The sequence below is a fragment of the Oryctolagus cuniculus genome, chromosome 17 (assembly GCF_051225735.1).
Source record: "Oryctolagus cuniculus isolate XC-2025 breed Fujian yellow rabbit chromosome 17, ASM5122573v1, whole genome shotgun sequence".
NCBI lineage: Eukaryota > Metazoa > Chordata > Mammalia > Lagomorpha > Leporidae > Oryctolagus > Oryctolagus cuniculus.
The window spans coordinates 19,169,794-19,191,106 of record NC_142883.1 but is presented as its reverse complement, the minus strand read 5'-3'; the positions used below and the strand labels follow the sequence as shown (position 1 = coordinate 19,191,106).

General features: G+C 59.8%; 2 protein-coding genes across 2 annotated transcripts; both read right to left on the bottom strand.

Moving 5' to 3' along the window:
* Positions 1-510: 510 nt before the first annotated feature.
* PPY (pancreatic polypeptide) lies at positions 511-1,843 on the bottom strand. The gene is made up of 4 exons (XM_002719429.6): positions 1,722-1,843; positions 1,023-1,213; positions 775-846; positions 511-639 (listed from the first exon to the last, which is right to left on the bottom strand). Exons 2-4 carry the CDS (start codon positions 1,211-1,213, stop codon positions 615-617), a joined length of 288 nt encoding a protein of 95 aa, XP_002719475.3. The 5' UTR covers positions 1,722-1,843; the 3' UTR covers positions 511-614.
* Positions 1,844-9,616: 7,773 nt separating this feature from the next.
* PYY (peptide YY) lies at positions 9,617-10,843 on the bottom strand. The gene is made up of 4 exons (XM_017348857.4): positions 10,685-10,843; positions 10,174-10,361; positions 9,985-10,065; positions 9,617-9,852 (listed from the first exon to the last, which is right to left on the bottom strand). Exons 2-4 carry the CDS (start codon positions 10,359-10,361, stop codon positions 9,828-9,830), a joined length of 294 nt encoding a protein of 97 aa, XP_017204346.3. The 5' UTR covers positions 10,685-10,843; the 3' UTR covers positions 9,617-9,827.
* Positions 10,844-21,313: the final 10,470 nt, after the last annotated feature.

Below are 21,313 nucleotides of genomic sequence, written 5' to 3'. Positions count from 1 at the left end.
CTGGGAAGGTGGGGGGCTGAGCCGCCGAGGCCCCTGGGATTCCTTCCCAGGGCAGGGCTCCTGGGGCAGCCACATGCAGACCCCTGTGGTGGGCTGCAGCTCGGGGCTCAGCTCGTCTCCTCCCTCCAGTGGGCTCCCAGGTCCGGGCAGTCTCTCCGAAGTTCTGGAGAGTGGCTCTGGGACCACCCAGGGTCGCCCTTGACTGCCTCAGCAAGAGTCATGCCTTGAGGCTGGGCGCTTGCCCGCGTCCAGAACACTTCAGTGTGAATGGGCACTGCACCTGCAGCCTTGGCGTGGGAGGGGCCGTTTGGGAGCAGGTGGAAGCCTGGGCTGCTGAAGTGGAGGGACTGGATGACCTTGGCCAAGGCCCTGCCTCCCTCTGGGCCGCACTGTGTGGAGCTGAGTGCATGAGCTAGGGAAGCCCTCGGTTCTCTCCTCCCTGCCCGTCCTCTCTGTCTTGTGCCCCAGCTTCTTCCTTGCCCCCCAGGGGTCCACAGAGACAGAGAGGCCTTGACTTTGATGTGCTTTATTTAGCCTGTGGGGGAGCAGGGGCCGAGGGTGCGGCGGGAGAGCTGGGCTGGTTGCACGGTGGACTTGTGGGAGGAGAGGCAGCATCACAGGTCCATGGTGCTGAGCTCCCTGCGGGGAGAGGCCGGAGCGGGACACTGTGGGGGCAGTCCTGCTGCCCTGGGCCCCTCTTCTACCCCCACTCCCAGGTTGTCCAGCCCTGATCCAGTCCCTGCTCTCACTTCTGCCTCAGGAAAGCAAACTGACCTGGGTGCGGCTGCGTGGGGGTGGCCCCATTCCAAGAAACCCAGAGTGTCCACTTGGTCTCTCTTCCCGTACCTGTGAGGGCAGAGGCAGCTGGAGCAAATCCCCTGGCCTGTGTCCCCTTAGGCAGCATTTCGCCCACACTGCACAGGCCCAGGCATGGTCAGCTGAGAGCAGGCGTGGAAGGGGCTGGGGCTGGGGCCCAGCGCAGACTCCCCCTCCCTCCTCCTCCCCGCTGACCCCCAACACACCTGGGCCTGGTCAGCATGTTGATGTATCGGCGGAGATCGGCCACGTACTCAGCCATCTGCTCTGGCGTGGCATCGTCCCCTGGGTACACCGGCTCCGGCGGGGCTCCCTGGGCAGCCAGCGGCGGCCGCAGCAGCAGAGCCACGCAGGTGGACAGGAGCAGCAGGGAGACGCAGCGGTGTGCGGCAGCCATCTGAGGAGCAGGCAGTGGGAGCCATAGAGGCAGCACAGAGCCTGCTTGCCCCTCCTCCATCCCTCACCAGGGCTGCCCACCCTTAGACGCTGCACTGGGGGCACAGACAGCCCTGGGAGCAGCCCAGCAGCTGAAACTCGACCAGGTCCAGGAGCTGGGGACTCCTGGGAGGGAGCCACGGGGCACGGATGGAGGGAACGGGCTGGTGGGCAGCAGGGCAGGGAAGGGACACACAGTGACCGTAGGAAGGAAGGACAGAAGTCCATGGCCTTGTGGGTCTGGCGTCCACCAAGAGCCAAGGCACAGACAGGAGGCCTTGGAGAAACGGCACTCGGTGTCCCTGCTGCCCCCGGGGCAGGCGGGCGCCAGCACGGGCAGACAGACGGCCCTTCTGGTGTGACAGGTTTGTCCAGGTGCAGAGCCCCCCTGAGCCCCACCAGGCCCCAAGCCCTGCAAAGCACAGGCTCCTCCCCTCATCCCAGCTCTGGGTCCCTAGAGCCCCACTCACCTTGAGTCCTGCGTGAGAGGAGTGGGTGCGGGTGCGTGCCTCAGGCCGTGTGGGTCCCCTGCTGTCGGCCCCTTTATAGTCCTCAGCACCCCAAGTCCCCGCCTCCCATCAGCCTCAGTCCCCAGCCCTCACCCCCCTCCTCCCACTGTCTCCCTGGTGCCCACAGCGCCAGCGCTGGGGCCAGGGACAGGAGGGAGGCAGGGCAATGTTGGTAACCGTCTCCTGTGGGCCCGTCTGTGATGCCCCCACCCCTGGGGCACCAGTGCAGGCCAGGTTCACAAGCGTGCTGTTTGGGGACTTCAGGGTCGCCACCAGACCCTTCTCGCTGGCCTTGGAATGCAAGAGTCAACCCAGACCCCTGAAAGAAGATTGAGGCCACAGGGACCTCCAGCCTTCTCCAGGGAGCAGCCAGACGCAGGTGGGCACAGGGAAGGGGCTCCAGGTTCCAGGCCATGTGGTGAGGATGGGGCACCAAGCATGGAAAAATGCACTGGGTGGGAGCCAAGGGTGCTGGGGCCAGGGGAAATGGGGTGCCCATTTCTGGTGGTCATTTGCCCCCCCATCTCTGGAGCCCCTACTCCAGGGAAGTGAGCCAAACCACCTGCAAAGCTTCAGCTTCCCTGACCCCACCAAGTCCCTACAACCCGTTACAGAGTCCAAGACCGAAACATGCTCAGAGATGTGAAATAACTGGCCCAGCGCACACAGCCAGCCAGTGGGAGATCAGGGCTAGACACTAAGTCTAACTCCCAAGCCGTGCTCGTGCGTTGCTGTCACACATGGGCTGCTCAGGTGTCGCTGTGACTCCCCACTTTGGAGGCGCTTGCTGCTGCCCAGGTCTTGCAATCTGGCTCGATTCGCAGCCCCCTATCTCCCTCCACCCCCCTCCCAGAGCCTCCAAGCCTTTCCCCTGCACTGGCCCCCCCTCCAGCCCGCCACCCCCTCCCTGGCTCAGGACAAGGAGCAGTACCTGGCTGTGCCTCTACATGTTGGCACCTGGGTAGGGAGCAAGGGACCTCTCCCCCAGGCTTCCTGCTGTCCCAGATCTGGACAGTAGGAAATATTCAGGCAGGGCCGGGGCCGCAGGTGGACTTGAGGCTGGGGGAGAGGACTGGGGGCAAGGCTGGGATCTGGCATGCTGGGCTTGGAGGGTCACACTGGCCTGGCTCCAAATCCCAGCTCTGCTTCTCACCAGCTGTGTAGGCCTGGGAAAATAATTCCTTTAACCTCTCTAAGCTTCAATTTTCCTCTCTGTAAAGGGTTTATCAGGGTCTGTGCTGTGGTGTAGTGGTTAAAGCCACTGCCCGCAGTGCCAGCATCCCATATGGGTGCCAATTCAAGTCCCAGCTTCTCTACTTCCAGTCCAGTTCCCAGCTAATGCACCTGGGGAAGCAATAGAAGATGGTCCAAGTGCTTGGGCCCCTGCATCCACGCGGGAGACCCAGCTCCTGACTCCAGGCTCTGGATCAGCCCAGCTCCGGCCATAGCAGCCATTTGGGGAGTGAACCAGCAGATGGAAGACCTCTCTCTCTCTCTCTCTCTCTCTCTCTCTCTAACTCTGCCCTTCAATTAGATAAAACTTTAAAAAGGTTGTATCCTGTGCATCTCAAGATAAGAATAAAGAAAGCTCAGTAAACATTGGGGTTCTGCCTTGTTCCTCCCAGCTCTGATTTCTGCTCAGCAGGCAACAGTTCACATTCCACAAAGCAAACATGGGGCCCCTCTCCGGGCCTGGGTTTCCCACCTCCCAGCATGAGGATGGTGAACTGATGGCGGGTCCCAGGTGGCTCCAGTGTGGAGGCAGCAGCAAGCCACCAGGGGGCGCCCGGCTTCGTCCATAGATCAAGCTGCCCGGGCTCCCCCTGGGATGGCTGCCTTTTGGGCCGAGTTCTAACCACCACCACCACCAGCAGCGGTGAGGATCTAGCCCCACCAGACAGGGAGGAATCCAGGGGTGGGCGCAGATGTGAGGCCGCTGATAGCTCTGTCCTGCTGCAGAGGTAAACCAGACTACTTCACAAGTGTCCACTAAACCTGTAGCTTTTGGGTTTCTCCTTTGCAAATGAGAGTCCTGGGCCCTCTCGGGGACGTGGTGGGGATCAGAGAACAAGAGGTGATGGGTGGGCTTCCTGCGCCGGGTGGCCATGTCAGAGCAGAGCCGCGGGCCTCGCTCACCTGCACCTGTCCTGCGGTGCTTGCCAGGCAGCCCTGCCGAGAGAAGGCACGCGGTACCCCTGCCCAGAGAAGGCACGGGGTACCGACCTGCACACAGCCTGGCTGAGGGCCAGCCCAGCCTCACGCCCTCTGGATAGGGTGGTGCTGGGGATGGAGTGGAGGACCAGGCGCGGTGAAGGAAGGCAGGTGACAGGGCGGTCAGGACTGCGGGGGCAGGAGTTGGGCCTGTGAGGCTGCCTTCACCACTGCCTGACCTCAGTCCCTTCTGCTCCTTCGGCGGTCGGTATCGTGCACCTGGCCTGGGCCCCGCACTGGAGCCACCTCGGCTGGTGGGGAATGGAGAAGTGAGCGTTCTGCGGGGCTGAGTACGGAACCCAGGATGCCTTCAAAACATGTGTTTGTCTATTCAAAAGGCAGAGTGACAGAGAGAGGGAGAGAGAGAGAATCGGTCTTCCGTCCACTGCTGGTTCAGTTCCCAGATGGCTGCTTCAGGATACGGGAAGCTAGCATCACAAGCGGACCATAACATCAGCCCCTGGGAGGGCTTTTTTTAAAGATTTTTTTTATTATTATTTAAAAGTCAGAGCTACAGAAAGAGAGGAGAGAGAGGAAGAGATAGAAAGAGAAATTTTCCCTCTGCGGGTTCACTCCCCAGATGGCCACAGTGGCCAGGTCTAGGCCAGGCTGAAGTCAGGAGCCAGGAGCTTCACCTGGGTCTCCCACATGGGTGCAGGGGCCCCAGCACCTGGGTCATCTGCTGCTGCTTTTCCCAGGCCATCAGCAGGGAGCTGGATTGGAAGTGGAGCAGCCGGGACATGAACCAGCACCCACATGGGATGCCGGCGCTGCAGACCGTGTCTTTACCTGCTGCGCCACAGCGGCGGCCCCTGGGATGGCTTTTTTTGAGATGATTTCACTGGTGGTGGTGTTCAGTGCGGCAGTAAAATCATCACTCGGAGGCCCGCCTCCCCCCTCAGAGTGCCTGCTTCCAGGTCAGCGCCTCTGCTTCCTGCCCGGCTTCCTGCTAATGTGCACCCTGGGAGGCAGCAGGGGACGGCTCAAATACCTGGGCCCCTGCCACCCACTCAGGAGACCCAGATGGAGTTCTGGGCTCCTGCCTTTGGCCTGGCCCAGTCCTGGCTGTTGCAGGCAGTTGGGGAGTGAACCAGCAGATGCAAGAGCTGTGTGTGTGTATGTATGTGTCTGCCTTTGAAATATTTTTTTAAATATTTTAAAAGTCATTAGCTTATTTTTAAGGTGTAGATGTCCCTGGTTTTTTTTTTTAATATTTGTTTATTTACTTGAAAGGAAGAGTGAAAGAGAGAGAGAGAAAGAGAATCTTCCATCCTCTGGTTCACTCCTCAAATGGCCACAACAGCCAGGGCTGGGCCAGGCCAAAGCCAGGAACCAGGAGGTTCTTCCGGGTCTCCCATGGGGGTGCAGGGGCCCAAGGACCTGGGACGTCGTCTGCTGCCTTCCCAGGGCACAGCAGGGAGCTGGATGGGAGGTGGAAGCGGTCCTGCTGGGGTGCGGTGCAGCCCGATGCACCCTCACCTGAGGTCAAGAAGAGGGAGCCCGGACACAGCAGCAGGCACGGCGGAGGGGGACACGTGGGCACAGGGAGAAGACACCCAACTCAGGCCAAGGATCCTGTCTGTACCTGCAGAGGGACTGAGCCCTGGCAGCACTGGGTACGGGCTCCGGCTCAGCCTCCGGAGAGGTCCTTTAGAACCCCGGTTCTGTTCTTTGTCACGGCAGCCCCAGCAAATGAACACACTTTCCTTCCCGGGGAGCCGTGAGGTTTCAGTCACCTGCAGTTAGCCACAGCCAGAAAATATGAGATGGAAAGTTCCAGAAATAAACAAGTCATAAGATTTCAATTGCAACCGATTTCTTTGTTTGTTTGCTTGTTTTCTTTATCAGACACAGAGAGAGACAGACAGCGAGATCCCACCTGCTGCTTCACCCCCCCAAATGCCAACAACAGCCAAGCTGAAGTCAAGGCCTCCCACAGGGGCGGGTGGGGCCAAGGACTTGAGCTACCGCTGCTGCTTCCCGGGCTGCACATCAGCAGGGGCAGAGGCGGAGACCCCGACTCAGGCACCCTGACGTGTGATGCGAGCACCCCAAGTGGAGCCCTCTCCATGAGTCTCGCACCTCTGGCTCTGTCCAACCCTGAACTTGAATCACCCCTCGGCCAGCATATCACCGAGGTCCTGCTACCCACAGGTTGGTCACTCAGAAGCCAGCTTGGTCTTCGGATTGACTGTCGCGGCTCCAGTCACCCTCCCAGGGCAGCCTCAGGCGGCACCGCAGTGCCCAGGCCGCACCCCTCCCCCGGCTCACACCAACACACGAAGGGGAAGTGCACTGGGGTGTTTGGCGAGAGCCCACAGTCACACACCGCTGTTACGGCGTTGATTATGGTGAATTAGAATTCTCTGTTGGGCCCGGCACCATGGCTCACTTGGCTAATCCTCGACCTGTGGTGCCAGCATCCTATGTGGGCGCTGGGTTCTAGTCCCTGTTGCCCCTCTTCCAGTCCAGCTCTCTGCTGTGGCCTGGGAAGGCAGTGGAGGATGGCCCAAGTGCTTGGGCCCTGCACCCCATGGGAGACCAGGAGAAGCACCTGGCTCCTGGCTTCGGATCGGCATAGTTCTGGCTGTGGCGTCCATTTTGGGGGGTGAACCAATGGAGGGAAGACCTTCCTCTCTGTCTCTCTCTCTCTCTCTCTCACTGTCTAACTCTATCTGTCAAATAAATTTTAAAAATATTTTTTAAAAAAAGAATTCTCTGTTGCTACTCTTATTCTCCTTTTACTGGGCTAACATAAATTAAATCTTTTAAAGATTTCATTTTATTTATTTCAAAGGCAGAGTGACAGAGAGAGAGAGCAAGATGGAGAGAGCTTCCATCCGCTGGTTCACTGCCCAAGTGGCCGCAACGGCCAGGGCTGGGCTCAGCGAAAGCCAGAGCCAGGAGCTCCATCCGGGTCTCCCACATGGGTGGCAGGGACCCAAGAATGGGGGCCATTTCTGCTGCATGGTCCAGGGAGCTGGATCGGAAGCAGAGCGGCTGCGACTGGAACCGGTGCTCTGATACATCATGCCACTGTCACAGGCAGCGGCGTAAGCCACTGCGCCACAACGCCAGTCCCTATAAATTAAACTTCATAATAGGTGAGTGAGTGCAGAGAAGAGCACAGCGTTTGGAGAGCCTGCAGCTTCAGGCATCCACCGGGGTCCTGCCGCGTGCTCCTGGCCGATGAGGGAGGCCGCTGCACAGCAATGTAGACCCCCCCACCCCCACCCCACCCCGGGTGTGCCCTGGGGAAAGCCGGCTGCAGCTAACTCCCACCTCCCCAAGAGCGTCACACTGGAGGCTGTGCACAGGCCCTGTGGTCAGCAGCGCCTCCCTCCCCAAGCTCCAAACTGCCAGCCAGCACCCGCACACACGTTCAAGTGAGCATTCCTGGGAGCCAGACAGCCCCAGGCCTGGCCAGCCTCCGGCCCTAAGAGCATGAGAGACGCCAGGACAGACAGAGAGGTGAGCCCCTCCCTCTCCTGCCCCCAGGGTGTTCCTGAGGGGAACACGGTGCTTCTTGCAAGCTGCACAGTAGCCTGCACGCCTGCCCTGGCCCTGCCAGGAGCCCGGATGCAGCTGAGATGGGGACGGGCCAGGCCAGCTGCCACCTGGGGAGAGCACACGGCAGGAACCCGGGCTCTCGGAGGCCCCGCGCGGCACAGCTGCCAGCTCCCCAGATGCCCCTGGCATTTCACCTAAGGGACAAATGAAACTTCCATCTTGTGTGCTCCACTGATGACTCCATGCAGTAAAAAAAAGGGGGGGTTGGCATAGCGGGTACTTGCCAGGTCGGGAAGCCTGCACTCCGTACCAGAGCGCCAGGGCTGGAGTTCCGGCTCCACTCCGGATCCAGCGCCCTCCTCGTGTGCACCCTGGGAGGCAGCAGGTGATGGCTCAAGGACTTGGGTCCCTGCCAACCACGTGGGCGACCTGGATGGCGCTGTGGGCATTTGGAAAGCTAACCAGCAAGTGGGAAAGTGGGAGCTGTGTGTGTGTGTGTGTGTATGTGTCTCAAAATAAAAATAAAAATAAAAAAACAGCCAAGTCAATATCCTAGCAAAACCTAGCAATGGGATACTTGTGAAACACATTGCCTAGCACATAATTAAGTGCTTAAAAAACAAGACAGCTGTCGCTGCTGTCACCGCGATTCGTCCTCCTAGGCTCCCTGTGGCTCCGGCACTGGTGGAGTCTGACCAGCCGAGGATTAGCCACCTGCTCGCCAGCCTCACAGTGGATGGCAGGTGAACCCGTGTCCCTGACGGGCACCCAGATGGGTCAAGCTGGGCAGAAATTGTGGCCACGTGGAACCCCGCCAGGCCTCTCTTCCGGTAGTCTGGGGCTGGGCACAGGTCTTCCAGGCAGGCGGGCGGGCAGAGGACCCGGAACACCCCCACACACACACACACACACAGACGACCCCTCCTTCGCAGTGAACCGAAGCTCAAGGCGGCCGCTGGGAGAGAAGACAGGGGACAAGACGGGACTCAGATAAGGGCAGTAGAGGGGGCGAGGCCCCAGAGATGCACACCTTCCCCCAACACACACACACACACGCACACACACACACGCATGCACACTGGAGAAATCAGGAAGCACTCTGGGGCCTGAGTGTTCCCTGGGGCACACACCCTGGCGCCCCTGCCCCCAGTGGCCTTAGCTGGAGGGAGGTGAGAGCAGAGCCTGTGGCCCCCAGGGCAGGCTGCGTCCCCCTCCCAGAGCCACCTCGTGCCCTGCAGCCCTCCTGACCTAGGCCTGTGGCCTCAGCCCAGGACGCCCCGCCCTTAGAGACCCCGCAGGCGACACAGAGGGGGGACACAGAGACAGGGTCGGCCTCTTTGTTTCTTGTTTCAAATTCACTGGACAGAGCACCCAATCCCTGGCTCACTCCCTAAACGCCCAAAATGGCCAGAGCTGGGCCACAGCTAAGGTGGGGTGCCAGAACTCAAGTCTCCCGCTTGGGTGGCAGGGATCTGTACAAGGAGGAAGCCGGAGTGAGGAGCCAGAGCCAGGAAAGCAAACCCAGGCATTCCCACGTGGGCCACTGTCGTCTTCCTGGACGGAACTCCATGGGCAGGCAGTGGCAGAGCAGTGAGAGCTGAGCGGTCAGCAGGCAGGGAGAATGCACGTCAGGGCCAACCGAGGCGGGCTTCCTGGAGGAAAGGGACTGAGAGGAAGGAAGTCAGGGGACTTGGGGGACACTTTGAACATCTGCAGTGCCTCTGGACTGACCCCAGGGCCTTGTGCAGTGTGGACACGGAGGGTGTCTGATGGCTGGCCACAGGCACAGCTAGTGACTTACCCAGCTGGAGTGAATTCCCGGAGGAGGGAGAGGCGGCTCCACACTCCCTTGCCCCGCCCACCTCTCACCCAGCAAGACATGCCCCTCACCGGCCCACCCCGCAGTCCAGGGAAGCCTCCACGGCCTCGGCTCTCGGGGGTCAGCGTCCCGGGCCTGGGTGCCTCGCCTGTCCCCGTCCGTCCATCTGTCCGCTCTCCTAGGCTGCCACGTTCCCACCGTCCCTCCTGCCTGCCGCCCGCCCCTGCCCGACTAGGGCCGTCTCTTCTCCCGGCCTCTGGCGCCCACCCTCACTCCCGCCGGAAGCCACCCTCAGAGAGGGAACATCAACACACGCTTTCCGTTTCTGTGAAATGTGCTCTTTATTTTGGGACGGGGAAGGACCACACGCAGCACTCCCGCCCAGGGGGCGGGGACACAGAGGGCCCCGTGCCAACCCCGCCCCCAACATGCAACCGGCTGTGGGGGGATCCAGGTTCCAGGGTCAGAAGCAAATATGTAAATGAGTTGGCGTAGTTAGCATATCTCCCAGGAGGCCTCGGGGGTCTTCACCACGGGTAGGCGCCTTCTGACCTGCAACCGGATATGGGGCAGAGAGACCGAGGGCGTCTTAGGTGGTGGTGGCCCACGGTGGGGGTTCCGTGCGGCAGCAGGGCCGGACCACGTGTCAGGGGTCAGGGGGTATACTGAGCGGGGTGCATTTACCGAGACCTGACGGGACGGTTCTCGCCGTCGGGGAACAGCAGTTTGGAGAAGAGCGTTTCCGAGCCGTCGCGTTTCCCATACCTGGGGGCGGGGCCGCGGGGGACGTGAGCAGGCTTGGCCACACCCCCTGGGTGGGGCGGGGCAGAGGGCGAGGGACCCCCGGACCACCGGCCCCGCGCATGCGCTCACCTCTGCCGGGTAACTAGGTTGAGGTAGTGGCGCAGGGAGGCGTAGTAGCGGTTCAGCTCCTCAGGGGAGGCGTCTTCCCCTGGAGCCTCGGGTTTGGAGGGGTAGGCGTCGACCAGCGTCCCCAGGCAGGCGAGCAGGGCCAGCAGCACTGCGGCCACGGCGGGCCACGGCCTGCGCATCGTCACCATCTGGGAAGGGGGCGTTGGAGCGTGGTGGGAGGCTGCACCTGCCGTCGAACCCACGCTCCGGCCGACTGGCTGGGGCTGGCGCTGGACCAGACAGGCTGTGTGTCCGGGGCCGCTGTGCCGCCCTGGCCTCCGGCTCCTCACCTGTGAGAGCGCCGGAAGCCTTGCCTGCCTCCCCATCCCTACCCCCGTCTTCGATGGAGGAAGAGGGCTCAGCTTCCCACCGCCGCTGGTTCCCTGCTAGTCCTGCTTCCCGCTACCCGGCCTCAGTTTCCCCAAGAAATAGCGCGGGTCCCCCGGTACCAGGAGACTCCAAGTCCACTCACAGCGACGATCCTGAGGCGAGCTGAGCAGGAGGTGGAGAGGAGAGGAGTCCCAAGGGCTGGGCTGCTGCAGGGCGGCTCTGCGGGGCCTCCTCGGCTGGGCTGGCGCTTTCCCCCGCGGGGCTTATATCCCGGCCTGGAAGGGGAGGGGGAGCGCGGAGGGAGGGCCCTGCCTCCTCCCTCCCTCCACCCGCGCCCAGCCTCGCCCCGAGTTTCCACCCAGCCTGTGCCTGACGTCTGCGCCTCGCAGGAGCCAGGGTGCAGGCGACCACACCCCGGGTCCCAGACCAGGGTGCCTGGCGCACCTGTGTGCACCCACAGCCCCCCGTGGCAGGTCTGGGCTCCTGAGATGTGAAGGGGGCCCAACTAGATTCCCGGGGCAGCCTCCAGCACCAGGGATGGTTCACCATGGAGCCCGTCCATGGGCGCAGTGAGGCGTGGGAGGGACACGATCCACCAGCCTGTGGGACCTGTGACCGCCCCTCCAGACAGCCCCTGCTTGGTTTCGCCTTGGAGAAGGGCACAAGGGTGACTGGACCTAGGAAGGAAGTCCTACTAAAGGCCGTAGAGGGAGCCCGTGACCTGGGCTCCGGACCTGCCGGTTATGATGCCGTGGGGAGAGGCCCTCTGGATATGTGAGCTCTCTGCACTCAAGATCTGGTGGGAGAGAGGCAGCAGCAGGTCCTCCTGGCGGAAGCAGCTGAGTCGGGCACGCGGGCATCCAGCCTGGCACATATAGATGGGGCTCCAGCCTGGCCTGGCATAGAGCCCCCTCCCAAGTGTCCCCCGCCCCCAGCCGAGGTGTCATCAGGGCACGGTGCCTCCCGGAGCTGAGTGGTGCCAAGGTTGCCCAAGCACTTGCCACTGTCTCCAGGCCACTGGCGCCTCCACTGGGTTCTGGAGCCAGGATGCTCCCCCGAGCCTTTGAAGAGGAAGGATCAATGTTTACTACGCAGCTGCTGAGCGCGGGGTGGTAAATGACTTCAGACAGGGGATGAGCTGACTCTGTCCCCAGTTTACAGATGAGGAAGCTGAAACTCTGCAAGCAGCCAAGGGCACCCTGATTCCAACGGGAAGAGGACGGGGCAAGGCCGCACCAAGCCTGAGGGGCAGACAGGTGGTCAGACATGCAGCAGGGCACCGCCTGTCTGAGGCCTGGGCTGTGCGAGGAACCCAGGCTGCACCTCCCATCAGACCCGCCTGCCCCCACCCAGGAGGAGAGAGGGCAACTGCGGGGCCTCCCCGTAAAGCCCCTCCCCGCCTCCTCTCCCCCAGCCTGGCCGGAGCCTCCAGCAGAGCAGGAGGGGCCCTCGTGTCCGGGTTTGTCCTGTTTCTGGCCCCCCCACCCCCCCAGTACAGATGGCTGCGGGTCTATTTTTAGAGCGTGCAGAGATGGTGCGTCAGGGCTCCTTCAATCACCTTTTTATGGGTTCAGTCACCTGCACCCTCCGGAAATGGCGCCTTATCAGGCAGGCAGGCCCCAGGGGCCTTGCACATCCCAAGAAACTCCACGGTGCCTCGCTGAGCGCGGAGGAGGAAGAGGACGCCAGGACACGGAGACGCAGAGCCTTCCTTGGAGGCCTCCAGTGTCCCTGGAGGTCCCCATCGGAGGCCTTCCCTGATCCCAGAGTGACACAAGCCCGGGCAGGGTGCCCGAGAGTGGGGACACCTGGCTCCTGTGAGCCAGCAGCACCAGCCGGGAGGAGGTAGGGCTTTCTAGGGTACCATCCCCTACCCAGCAGAGAGATGCGCGGGGAACTGAGACCCCAGCCCCTCCAGCCGCAGGGTGCGGGTCTGAGGCGGTGGGGGAGGTGGAAGGCCTGGGCTCTGGCAGGCTCGGAAGAGCCACTTACTGTTGACTTTTCAAACCGAGGTGACCAGGACCGAGGGGCCCCATGGCGCGGAGCGGGAGCAAGCCAGCCGTCACCCTCTCCCTCCACCTCCACTCCCAATTACAAGGCAAGCTGATTGGTTCATTAATCACCACCCTCTCGTTGAAGACTTGATTAACTTGTTGATCCGTGGGGAGGATCGATGGGCTCGCCAGCCGCACCCACTGGCCCACCGCCACCATCGATGCGGGGCTGGGTGGCTGTGGGACGTGGCTGGGCTGACAGTGGGGAAGGGAGAAACGTCAGGACCAGTTGTTATCACAGACAAGGCCAGGACCTGCCTCCAACTTGTCCTCGAAGAGAATGGGGCCAGACTCACTGAGGAACCCTTGGCCCCGTCCTACCAGGGCCACCCAGGTCAGGCTGGCCATGGACCTGGACCCCAACTGGCCATGCCCCTTGCCCAACTGAAGGGCCACTCATCAAGACGGGGTGGACTGAGCTGGTGTGATGGCACGGCAGGTTAAGCAGCTGCCCGCCGATGCCAGGATCTCATATTGGAGCACCGGCTGCTCCACTTCCTATCCCGCTCCCTGCTGTGGCCTGGGAAAGCAGCGGAAGATGGCCCAAGTGCTTGGGCCCCTGCACCCATGTGGGAGACCTGGATGGACTTCTAGGCTCCTGGCTTTGGCTGGCCCAGCCCTGGCCATTGAGGCCATTTGGAACCAGTGGGTGGAAAATACTCTCTCTCTTTCTCTCTCGCTCTCTGTAACTCTGCCTTTCAAAAAAACACAAAAGACAAAGTGGCCCATAACACTCATCTTCAGAGGTTTAGTCTGCACCCAGCGCCCACCTGTCCCCACCCCCATACACAGGCCCCTGCTGTGCTGAGTGATGGGCAGGGCCAGTCCACTGCCTCCACCCTCAGGCAGGGCCTCTTGCCCAGAGCCCTCCAGACAGCAGGTCACTGTGCAGCAAAAGCCATCCAGGCCTCATCCAATATGACTTCTTCTTTTTTTTTTTTTTTAAAGAGGCAGCGTTAGAGAGAGGTCTTCCATCTGCTGGCTCACTCCCCAGTTGGCTGTGGTGATCTGAAGCCAGGAGCCAGGAGCTTCTTCCAAGTCTCTGATACAGGTGCAGGGCCCAAGGACTTGGGCCATCTTCTACTGCTTTCCCAAGCCATAGCAGAGAGATGGATGGGAAGTGGAGCAGCCGGGACTCAAACTAGCACCCATATGGGATGCCAGCACTGCAGGCGGCGGCTCTACCCACTATGCCACATCACCGGCCTCCAATGTGCACTTCTTAAGCCCCACTGTGTGCCAGGCAGTGCTCTTGATGCCAGTACAGAACAGAGAACAAAAAGGAAAAACCTACTCTGGTGGCAAAAAATAGAAAATAAACAAGCAAGCAAATGGCTGACTGATGGTAAGTACTACAGACGCAATTCAGGGTAAGGTGGATGGCGTGCGGGGGTGTGGGAAGGGCTCACCTGTAAGCTGGTGTTTGAAAGTGATGAAGCAAACCAGGAGGTTCTCTTGGGAAGATGGTTCCAGGTGGAGCAAACAGCACGTGCAAGGGCCCTGACGTAGGAGCCTGCTTGGCAGGTGGAGGCACAGCAAGGTGGCCCATGTGGCTGGAGTGGAGTGAGTGATGGAGGAAGCTGGCAGGAGAGGGCAGCAGATCAGATAAGGGAGGCAGCAGGGGTTAGATCGTGCAGGGCCTTAAAGCTTTGGCTTTGCTCAGAAGGAGATGAGAGCTTCGGGTGCAGGAGTGACTTCTGGTGTAAGAGAAGCACTGAGTGTCAGGACAGATGGAGGGCATCAAGGCCAAATGCAGGGAGGCCAGTTAGGACTCATGTCAGTGACACAGCCGGGAGCACACATGCACACGCCTGCACACACGTACACTCAGGCACCGCTCGCAGCTGTAGCTGTCTCCCCATGTCTCACATAGCTGCACACATGGAGCAGCTGCTGGCTGGGGCCAGGCAGCTTCCCTCTGGCTCAAACGGTCTGCTGGATGCAGAGAATCAGGGGCCTCACGGCAGGTGTCTCGGGGCTCGGCCTGCTCTGATCGCCAGGACTCCTTGTGCATCACCTCGTGCAGCCCAGGGGCATGCCGGCCACAGGGTGGAGTTTACAGAAAGGGCAGGCACACACATGTCCTCGTATTTCAAACACTGTGCTGCTCCCTGTGCAGCATGGAGCAGGGGATGACTACCGACAATGGGGCATCATCCGAAAATGGTCCGTCCCTGTACGGGGTAAGAGGAAAGGTTTTTTTTTTTTTTTTTAAGATTTATTTATTTATTTGAAAGTCAGAGTTACACAGAGAAAGGAGAGGCAGAGAGAGAGAGAGAGAGAGGTCTTCCATCCAATGATTCACTCCCCAATTGGCCGCAACTGCCAGAACTGTGCTGATCCGAAGCCAGGAGCCAGGAGCTTCTTCCGGGTCTCCCACACAGGTGCAGGGCCCAAGCACTTGTGCCATCTTCTACTGCTTTCCCGGGCCATAGCAGAGAGCTGGATTGGAAGAGGAGCAGCTGGGTCTTGTACCAGCACCCATATGGGATGCCGGCGCTTCAGGCCAGGGCGTTGACCCGCTGCACCACAGCACCAGCCCCAAGAGGAAAGTGTTTTTAAAAGATTTGATCTGGGCCAGCGCTGTGGCATAGTGGGCTGGGCCTCCGCCTGCGGTGCCGGCATCCCATATGGGTGCCCGTTCAAGTCCCAGCTGCTCCTCTTCTGATCCAGCTCTCTGCTCTGGCCTGGGAAAGCAATGGAAGATGGCCCAGGTCCTTGGACCCCTGCACCCACATGGGAGACCGGGAATAAGCTCCTGGCTCTTGACTTCAATCAGCCCAGCTCTGGCCTTTCAAAAAAAAGAGAGAGAGAGAGAGAATAACTGTTGGGCATAAATCAACAGTCTCTGCCATAGAATATGAGGGAGAAAATGGCCATGTTTTACTTTATTTTTATTTATTTGAGAGAGAGAGAGAGAATCTTCCATCTGCTGTTTCGCTCACCAAGAGCCTGTAACAGCTGGGGCTGGGCCAAAGCCAATAATGAGGAACTGAATCCGGTCTTGAACGTGAGTGGCAGCAACCCAGGTACTTCAGCCATCACTGTTGTCTCCCAGGGTCTGCAGTGGCAGGAAGCCGGAGCCAGGAGTGGAAGCCAGGTGGTCGGATGGGGGTGCGGGTGGCTTTACTGCTGACCCGACACCTGCTCCAAAGGCGGTCCTCCTGGGGAGGCAGGTACATGTGGGCACTGGGGGGCTCCCCTGGGAAGCAGAGACAACACAGCAGGCAGAAGCCGGACTCAGCGAAGGACCTGAGGCTGGAGCCCAGGCTGCTACTCAGCACCAACATTTAGTGAGTTGGAACACGGAGGACCACCAGGAGGGCAGGCACACAGGACACCAAGCGCTCGCCCTCACCCGCCTGTGCCTCTGTGCTCGCTCGGTGGAGCTGCTCTGAGCAGGGAAGCCGCACCCTCAGGACCTCCCACCAGCACCTGGCCGGAGCCCCGCATTCCTCCCACCCTACAGCGGCCCCTCCAGCCCCTCTGCGCCTCTCTGGTCTGTCTCCGTCTCGGGTCCAGGGCTGGACTTGCATCCACCTGGCACTGGGCTTCTATCTCTCCGTCTCCCCTGCCACTCAGGTCGGCCCAGGCTTGTCCTCGTGGCCAGGCTGTCCCCACAGGGGCCGTGTGGCCTTCAGATCACAGCCTTGCCCGGTATCTCACTCAGCTGTTCCCTTCTTTTCCATCCCTAACGGGCACTGCCTGCTCTTCCCCAACCTCCATTCTCCTCTTCTTCCGCCGTAACAGAGTCCAGCTGCGCACTCGGCTTCCGGGCTGAAGACCACGTTCCCCAGTCCCCACCGCTGCCACCCGTGATAGGTTCCAGCCAGTGGCTCCACCGTGTGCTGTTCAGGGGAATGGGCACGGTCCCTCAATGCAATGCAAAACCAGCAAAGTAAAAATGATGCGTTTTCACTGCTTTATTGAGCTAGATGGCCAAAAAACTGTAAATGTTTAAAGTATACCATCTGATGATGTGAAATGTCCAGTGTACGATATAATATTATCAATATAGTCCTCATGCCACACACTCAATGTCTAGAGTTCTTCACATGTGTGAACCTGGAAGGCCTCATGCTAAGTAAAATAAGCCAGAAACAGAGAGGAGAATGCTGGGGCTGGCATCGTGGTGCAACCAACTGAGCTGCTGCTTTGGACGCCTACATGCCCTTTCCAAGTGCAGGTTCGAGTCTCAGCTGCTCTGCTTCCATTCTAGCTCCCTGCTAATGCACCTGAGAAGCAGACGAAAGCCCAAGTCCTTGGGCCCCTGCCACCCATGTGGAAGACCTGAACGGAGTGCCAGGCTACTGATTTCAGCCTAGCCCAGCACTGGCTGTTGGGGACATTTGAAGAGTGAACTAGTAAGCATAAAATACCCCCCATCACTTCGACTTCAAATAAATAAATCTATTTTTAAAAGTGTCTACAAAAAAGCAGAACCAATCAGCAAGCAGAATTATATTCTTTTTTTAAACCAATCTTTTATTGATTCTTTATTTGAGAAGTAGAGTTACAGACAGAGGCAGAGACAGAGAGAGAGGTCTTCCATCTGATGGTTCACTCCCCAAATGGCTGCAGTGGCTGGGGATGCACTGATCCGAAGCCAGGAGCCAGGAGCTTCTTCCGGGTCTCCCACGTGGGTGCAGGGACCCAAGGACTTGGGCCATCTTCTGCTGCTTTCCCAGGCCATAGCAGAGAGCTGGATTGGAAGGGGAGCAGCCGGGACCAGAACCGGCACCCATCTGGGATACCTGCGCCACCCCCACCCCCGCACTATTCTTTCCTGATTCTTTCTTCCTTTTGCTGCCGCGGTGACGCCGGCGCTCCCCGGGGTGAGCTTGCTTTTCCTCTCCTCTGTCTTCTTCGCCATGGGGTTCTCACCAAACCTGAGATTTAACCAGCTCTTGTGCTAATGATCCCCAAGTCTCTGTAACTTCCTGCCCTGCCGGGTTCCTCATGTGCATGAGCCACGGTAGACACGGCTGCGTGGATGTCGCACAATGTGTCCCCTGACTGCGTGGGGACTACAAGGATGGGAAGTCGCCTCTGGGGCCGCGCTCCCAGTCTTGCCAGGTCCCAGCACTCCCAGCCCTCCTGCCCCGCCCTATCCCCCAAGCCCCGACCATTCCTTGGCATTCTGTGCCGACATCTCCTGTGAGTGTTTATGGCCTGGCTGCTGGACCACGGGCCCCAGGGGGCTCTTGCCCATTTTCCTCACTAAGTGTCCCCGCGCCCACAGCACCAGAACAGCGTCTGACACACCGGGGGCTCCAGTCGCATTTGTTGAGCGAATGGACCCCTATCCCAGCCTTCAGTGACCGCAGTCACTTGCAAAACACATGGGTGCGTGCACATACATACACACATGCACACATATACACACACACATGCACACACATCATATGGGCGCACACGCACACTTGTACACAAGTGCACACACATGCACACTCTCCAAGCCCAAAGTCTATCCCTGAGTGAATGCCCCAAAGTGGAAACAACTCCAGTGCCCCTCGATGGGTGGCTGAGGTAATAACCGTGGAACATCTGCAAATTGGGAGATTTACCACTCGGTCATAAAAAGGAACACACTGTTGGCACACAGAGCAAATTGGATTAATCTCAAAGGCATTAGACTGAGTGAACAAGCCTGTTTCAAAAGGTTACGTCCCGTTTAATTCATTTATAGGACATCCTCAAAGAGACCGCCCCATCGTGATGGAGAGCAGCGAGCGGTTGCCAAGACGAGGGCTGCAAGGAGGCCGACGCACCTGACCGCGGTGCCGGTGGTGGGGAGGATCTGCGCATGTGCAGAACGCCAACCACAGCGGCGTTATTCCTGGTGCTTCCTTTACCTGTCATAGGAACAGCTTCGCAGGGACAAGTGTGGTGCGGCAGTAGGACAGCACGTGCGACGCCCACACCCCGTCGCAGAGTGCCAAGGTTTGGGTGCTGGCTTTGCTCCCATTCCAGCCTCCTGCTCACGCAACCCTGATTGGCAGCAGGTGATGGCTCAGACAGTGGGGCTCCTGCCGCCTGCCCCGGGTTACCTGGATTGAGTTCCAGGCTCCTGGCCATTTGGGTAGTAAACTAGCAGACGGGAGGTCTCCCTCCCTCCCTCCCTCCCTCCCTCCCTCCCTCCCTCTCCCTCCCTTTCTACTTCTCAAATAAAAATGTGAAGTCTTTAAAGTGCGCAGAACAATGCCTGGAAAATGATAAGCTTTCAGAAAACCTTTTCAAGGAGACATGGCTGCCAGACTCCCGTGCTGAGCCACCCACCGGTGTCAGAAGCCCCAGTGGAGCGGGCCCGTGGGACCAGCGGACCTGCGGGTTGCCTGGGGTCTGTCCTTTCCACGGGGTCACACCCAAGGCAGGGTCTGCGATGTTTGTGTGTGAGCAGAAGGGAAGCAGTGGCGATGCGCAGAGTCCTGCACAGACAGGGTGCGGAGGAAGGGCTGGGTCCAGGCAGACCTGCGGGCACCGGTGGAGGAGCTGCCCCCGGAGCTCAGAGCCCAGCTCCAGCGTCAGACACAAGCTGGCTCCAGGTCTGCTTGGGTCGCTCAGGGGGTCTCTCTGCCCTGAGAAAGTTGTGTCCTCTCAGAGCCCCCTTTTTGTCATCTGTGAAAGCAGCTGGGGCAGGTGGCGAGGGCTTCATGAGCATCATTGCAGGTGCCCGTGACCAACACACGTTTCAATAGACAGAGAGAGAGAGAGAGAGAGAGGAGAGGTCTTTCATCCACTGGTCCACTCCCCAGATGGCCGCCACGGCCAAAGCTTGGCCAGACCAAAGTTAGGAACCAGGAGCTTCATCCAGGTCTCCCACACGGGCGCAGGGGCCCAAGCACTTGGACCATCTTTCACTGCTTTCCCAGGCACATTAGCAGGGAGCTGGATGGGAAGTGGAGCAGCCGGGACATGAACCAGCAGCGCCCATATGGGATGCAAGGTCGCAGGCAGTGGCTTTACCCACTGAGCCACAGTGCAGGTCCCTGCTCTGGAAATTTGAGCCCCAAACTTCCGTCATGAAATCTGCAGAGTGACATGCGGAAAGGCAGCTCAGTGAGTGGGGTGGGGGTTTCTCTGTTTGTGCTTCTTTGTAGCTCATACAAAGGGGCTTCAAAAAGTTCTTGGGGACAAGGCAGAGTGGCATTTGGCACGCAGTTAAGGGTTAAGATGCTGCTTGGGCCACCCCGCATCCCATATCCGAGCGCCTGGGTTTGAGTCCCAGCTCTGTCCCTCATCCCAGCTTCCTGCTAATGCGCACCTCGGGAGGCAGCAGTGACAGCAGTGGTGGCCCAAGGATTGAGCCCCTGCCACCCACTCCCAGCTCCCAGCCTCAGCCTGGCCCAGCCCTGGCCATCGCGGGCATTTGGGGAGTGAACCATCAGATGGAAGATCTCTGTCTCTTTCTTTTTTTAAAAAAAGATTTATTTTATTTATTTCAAAGACAGAGTTACAGAGAGAGGTAGAGACAGAGAGAGAGGTCTTCCATCCGCTGGTTTACTCCCCAGATGGCCACAACGGCCGAAGCTGCGCCGATCCGAAACCAGGAGCCAGGAGCCTCCTCTGGGTCCCCCACGTGGGTGCAGGGGCCCAAGGACTTGGGCCAACCTCCACTGCTATCCCAGGCCATAGCAGAGAGCTGGATCGGAAGTGGAGCAGCTGGGACTGGAGCTTCAGGCCAGGGCTTCAACCCCCTGCTCCATAGCTCCGGCCCCTGTCTTTCAAATTAATACAAAGAAATTTGTAAAAAGTGTTAAGTTTGTGGAAAATGTGCATCCCCTTTTAATTCCAGTTTGCCACAGACATTTTGAGCCCCTCCCCCCGGTTTCCTCAGCAGACTTACTACTTGGGTAATTTTTTTAAAAAATTGCAGAGGGGAGAGTATAGGAAGCAGAGCCGTGGTGTGGTGCGGTGCGGAGCTGCGTCCCGAGCAGCGCGGTGGGGGATCTAATTAGCAGTTCTTCAGCCTCAGCCCTTTCGCCCACACAGCACCCTGGTGTCCACGGGATGTCAGGAGAGATTTGGCCGAGCGCTTTGCTGAAGTCCAGATGCGAGGAGCCCGCGGCTCCCCCAGCCCAACCACGTAACTCCATCAGCAGAGAAAATCGGATCAGCGCGTCATCTGCTCTTGGCCCGAGCGCCCTCTCCGAATGTGAACCCCGGGGCCATGGAGAGGGCGCGATTCTGGGGTCAGACGCTCCTGGCTTCAGGCTCCGGTCCCTGCACCTGCCCACTCTGTGCCTTTGAGGAAGTTGCCCGCCCTCCGCGAGCCGAAGCCCACTCCAGACACTGGATAAATCCACTCCTCTCCCTCCCTGCCATCTCCAGTCTCCTCAAGGGCTCGCATCTCTGTGCCCCAGTGCCTGACACCAAGGGGGGAGCCCACCCCACCCCCGCCCCTCCCCCGTGCTTGCCCTCTCCCTCCACACCCTCTCCAGGTACCCTGGCCCCTGCCTTCCTCGCCCAGCCCCAGCCCGACAGCCTGCGCCCCCTCCCCGGCTGTGTCCTGCTCCTGCGCTGCGTGGGGTGGGGATGATGAAGTGGCTTCCTCGCAGACACTCGTTAGCGCCTTCATTAGTTCCCAGGGCCCCGTGGAAAGTCATTAGCTGTGACTCAGTCTGAGCCATCCATCAGGGAGGGGTGGAAGGTGACAGCAGGGAGAAGAGAAAACAAGAAAACACCATCCGTCCCTTCCTCCCGCCACCGAGGCCTGG

What these genes read in the sequence shown, in the direction of transcription:
- PPY (XM_002719429.6), bottom strand. Translation starts at nt 1,213, where the DNA reads ATGGCTGCCGCACACCGCTGCGTCTCCCTGCTGCTCCTGTCCACCTGC. An exon ending in AACATGCTGACCAGGCCCAG is followed by an intron (nt 847 to 1,022) that starts GTGTGTTGGGGG and finishes CTGCCCTCACAG; the next exon opens with GTACGGGAAGAGAGACCAAG. An exon ending in CCCCACGCAGCCGCACCCAG is followed by an intron (nt 640 to 774) that starts GTCAGTTTGCTT and finishes CTCTCCCCGCAG; the next exon opens with GGAGCTCAGCACCATGGACC.
- PYY (XM_017348857.4), bottom strand. Translation starts at nt 10,361, where the DNA reads ATGGTGACGATGCGCAGGCCGTGGCCCGCCGTGGCCGCAGTGCTGCTG. An exon ending in AACCTAGTTACCCGGCAGAG is followed by an intron (nt 10,066 to 10,173) that starts GTGAGCGCATGC and finishes CCCCGCCCCCAG; the next exon opens with GTATGGGAAACGCGACGGCT. An exon ending in AACCGTCCCGTCAGGTCTCG is followed by an intron (nt 9,853 to 9,984) that starts GTAAATGCACCC and finishes ATCCGGTTGCAG; the next exon opens with GTCAGAAGGCGCCTACCCGT.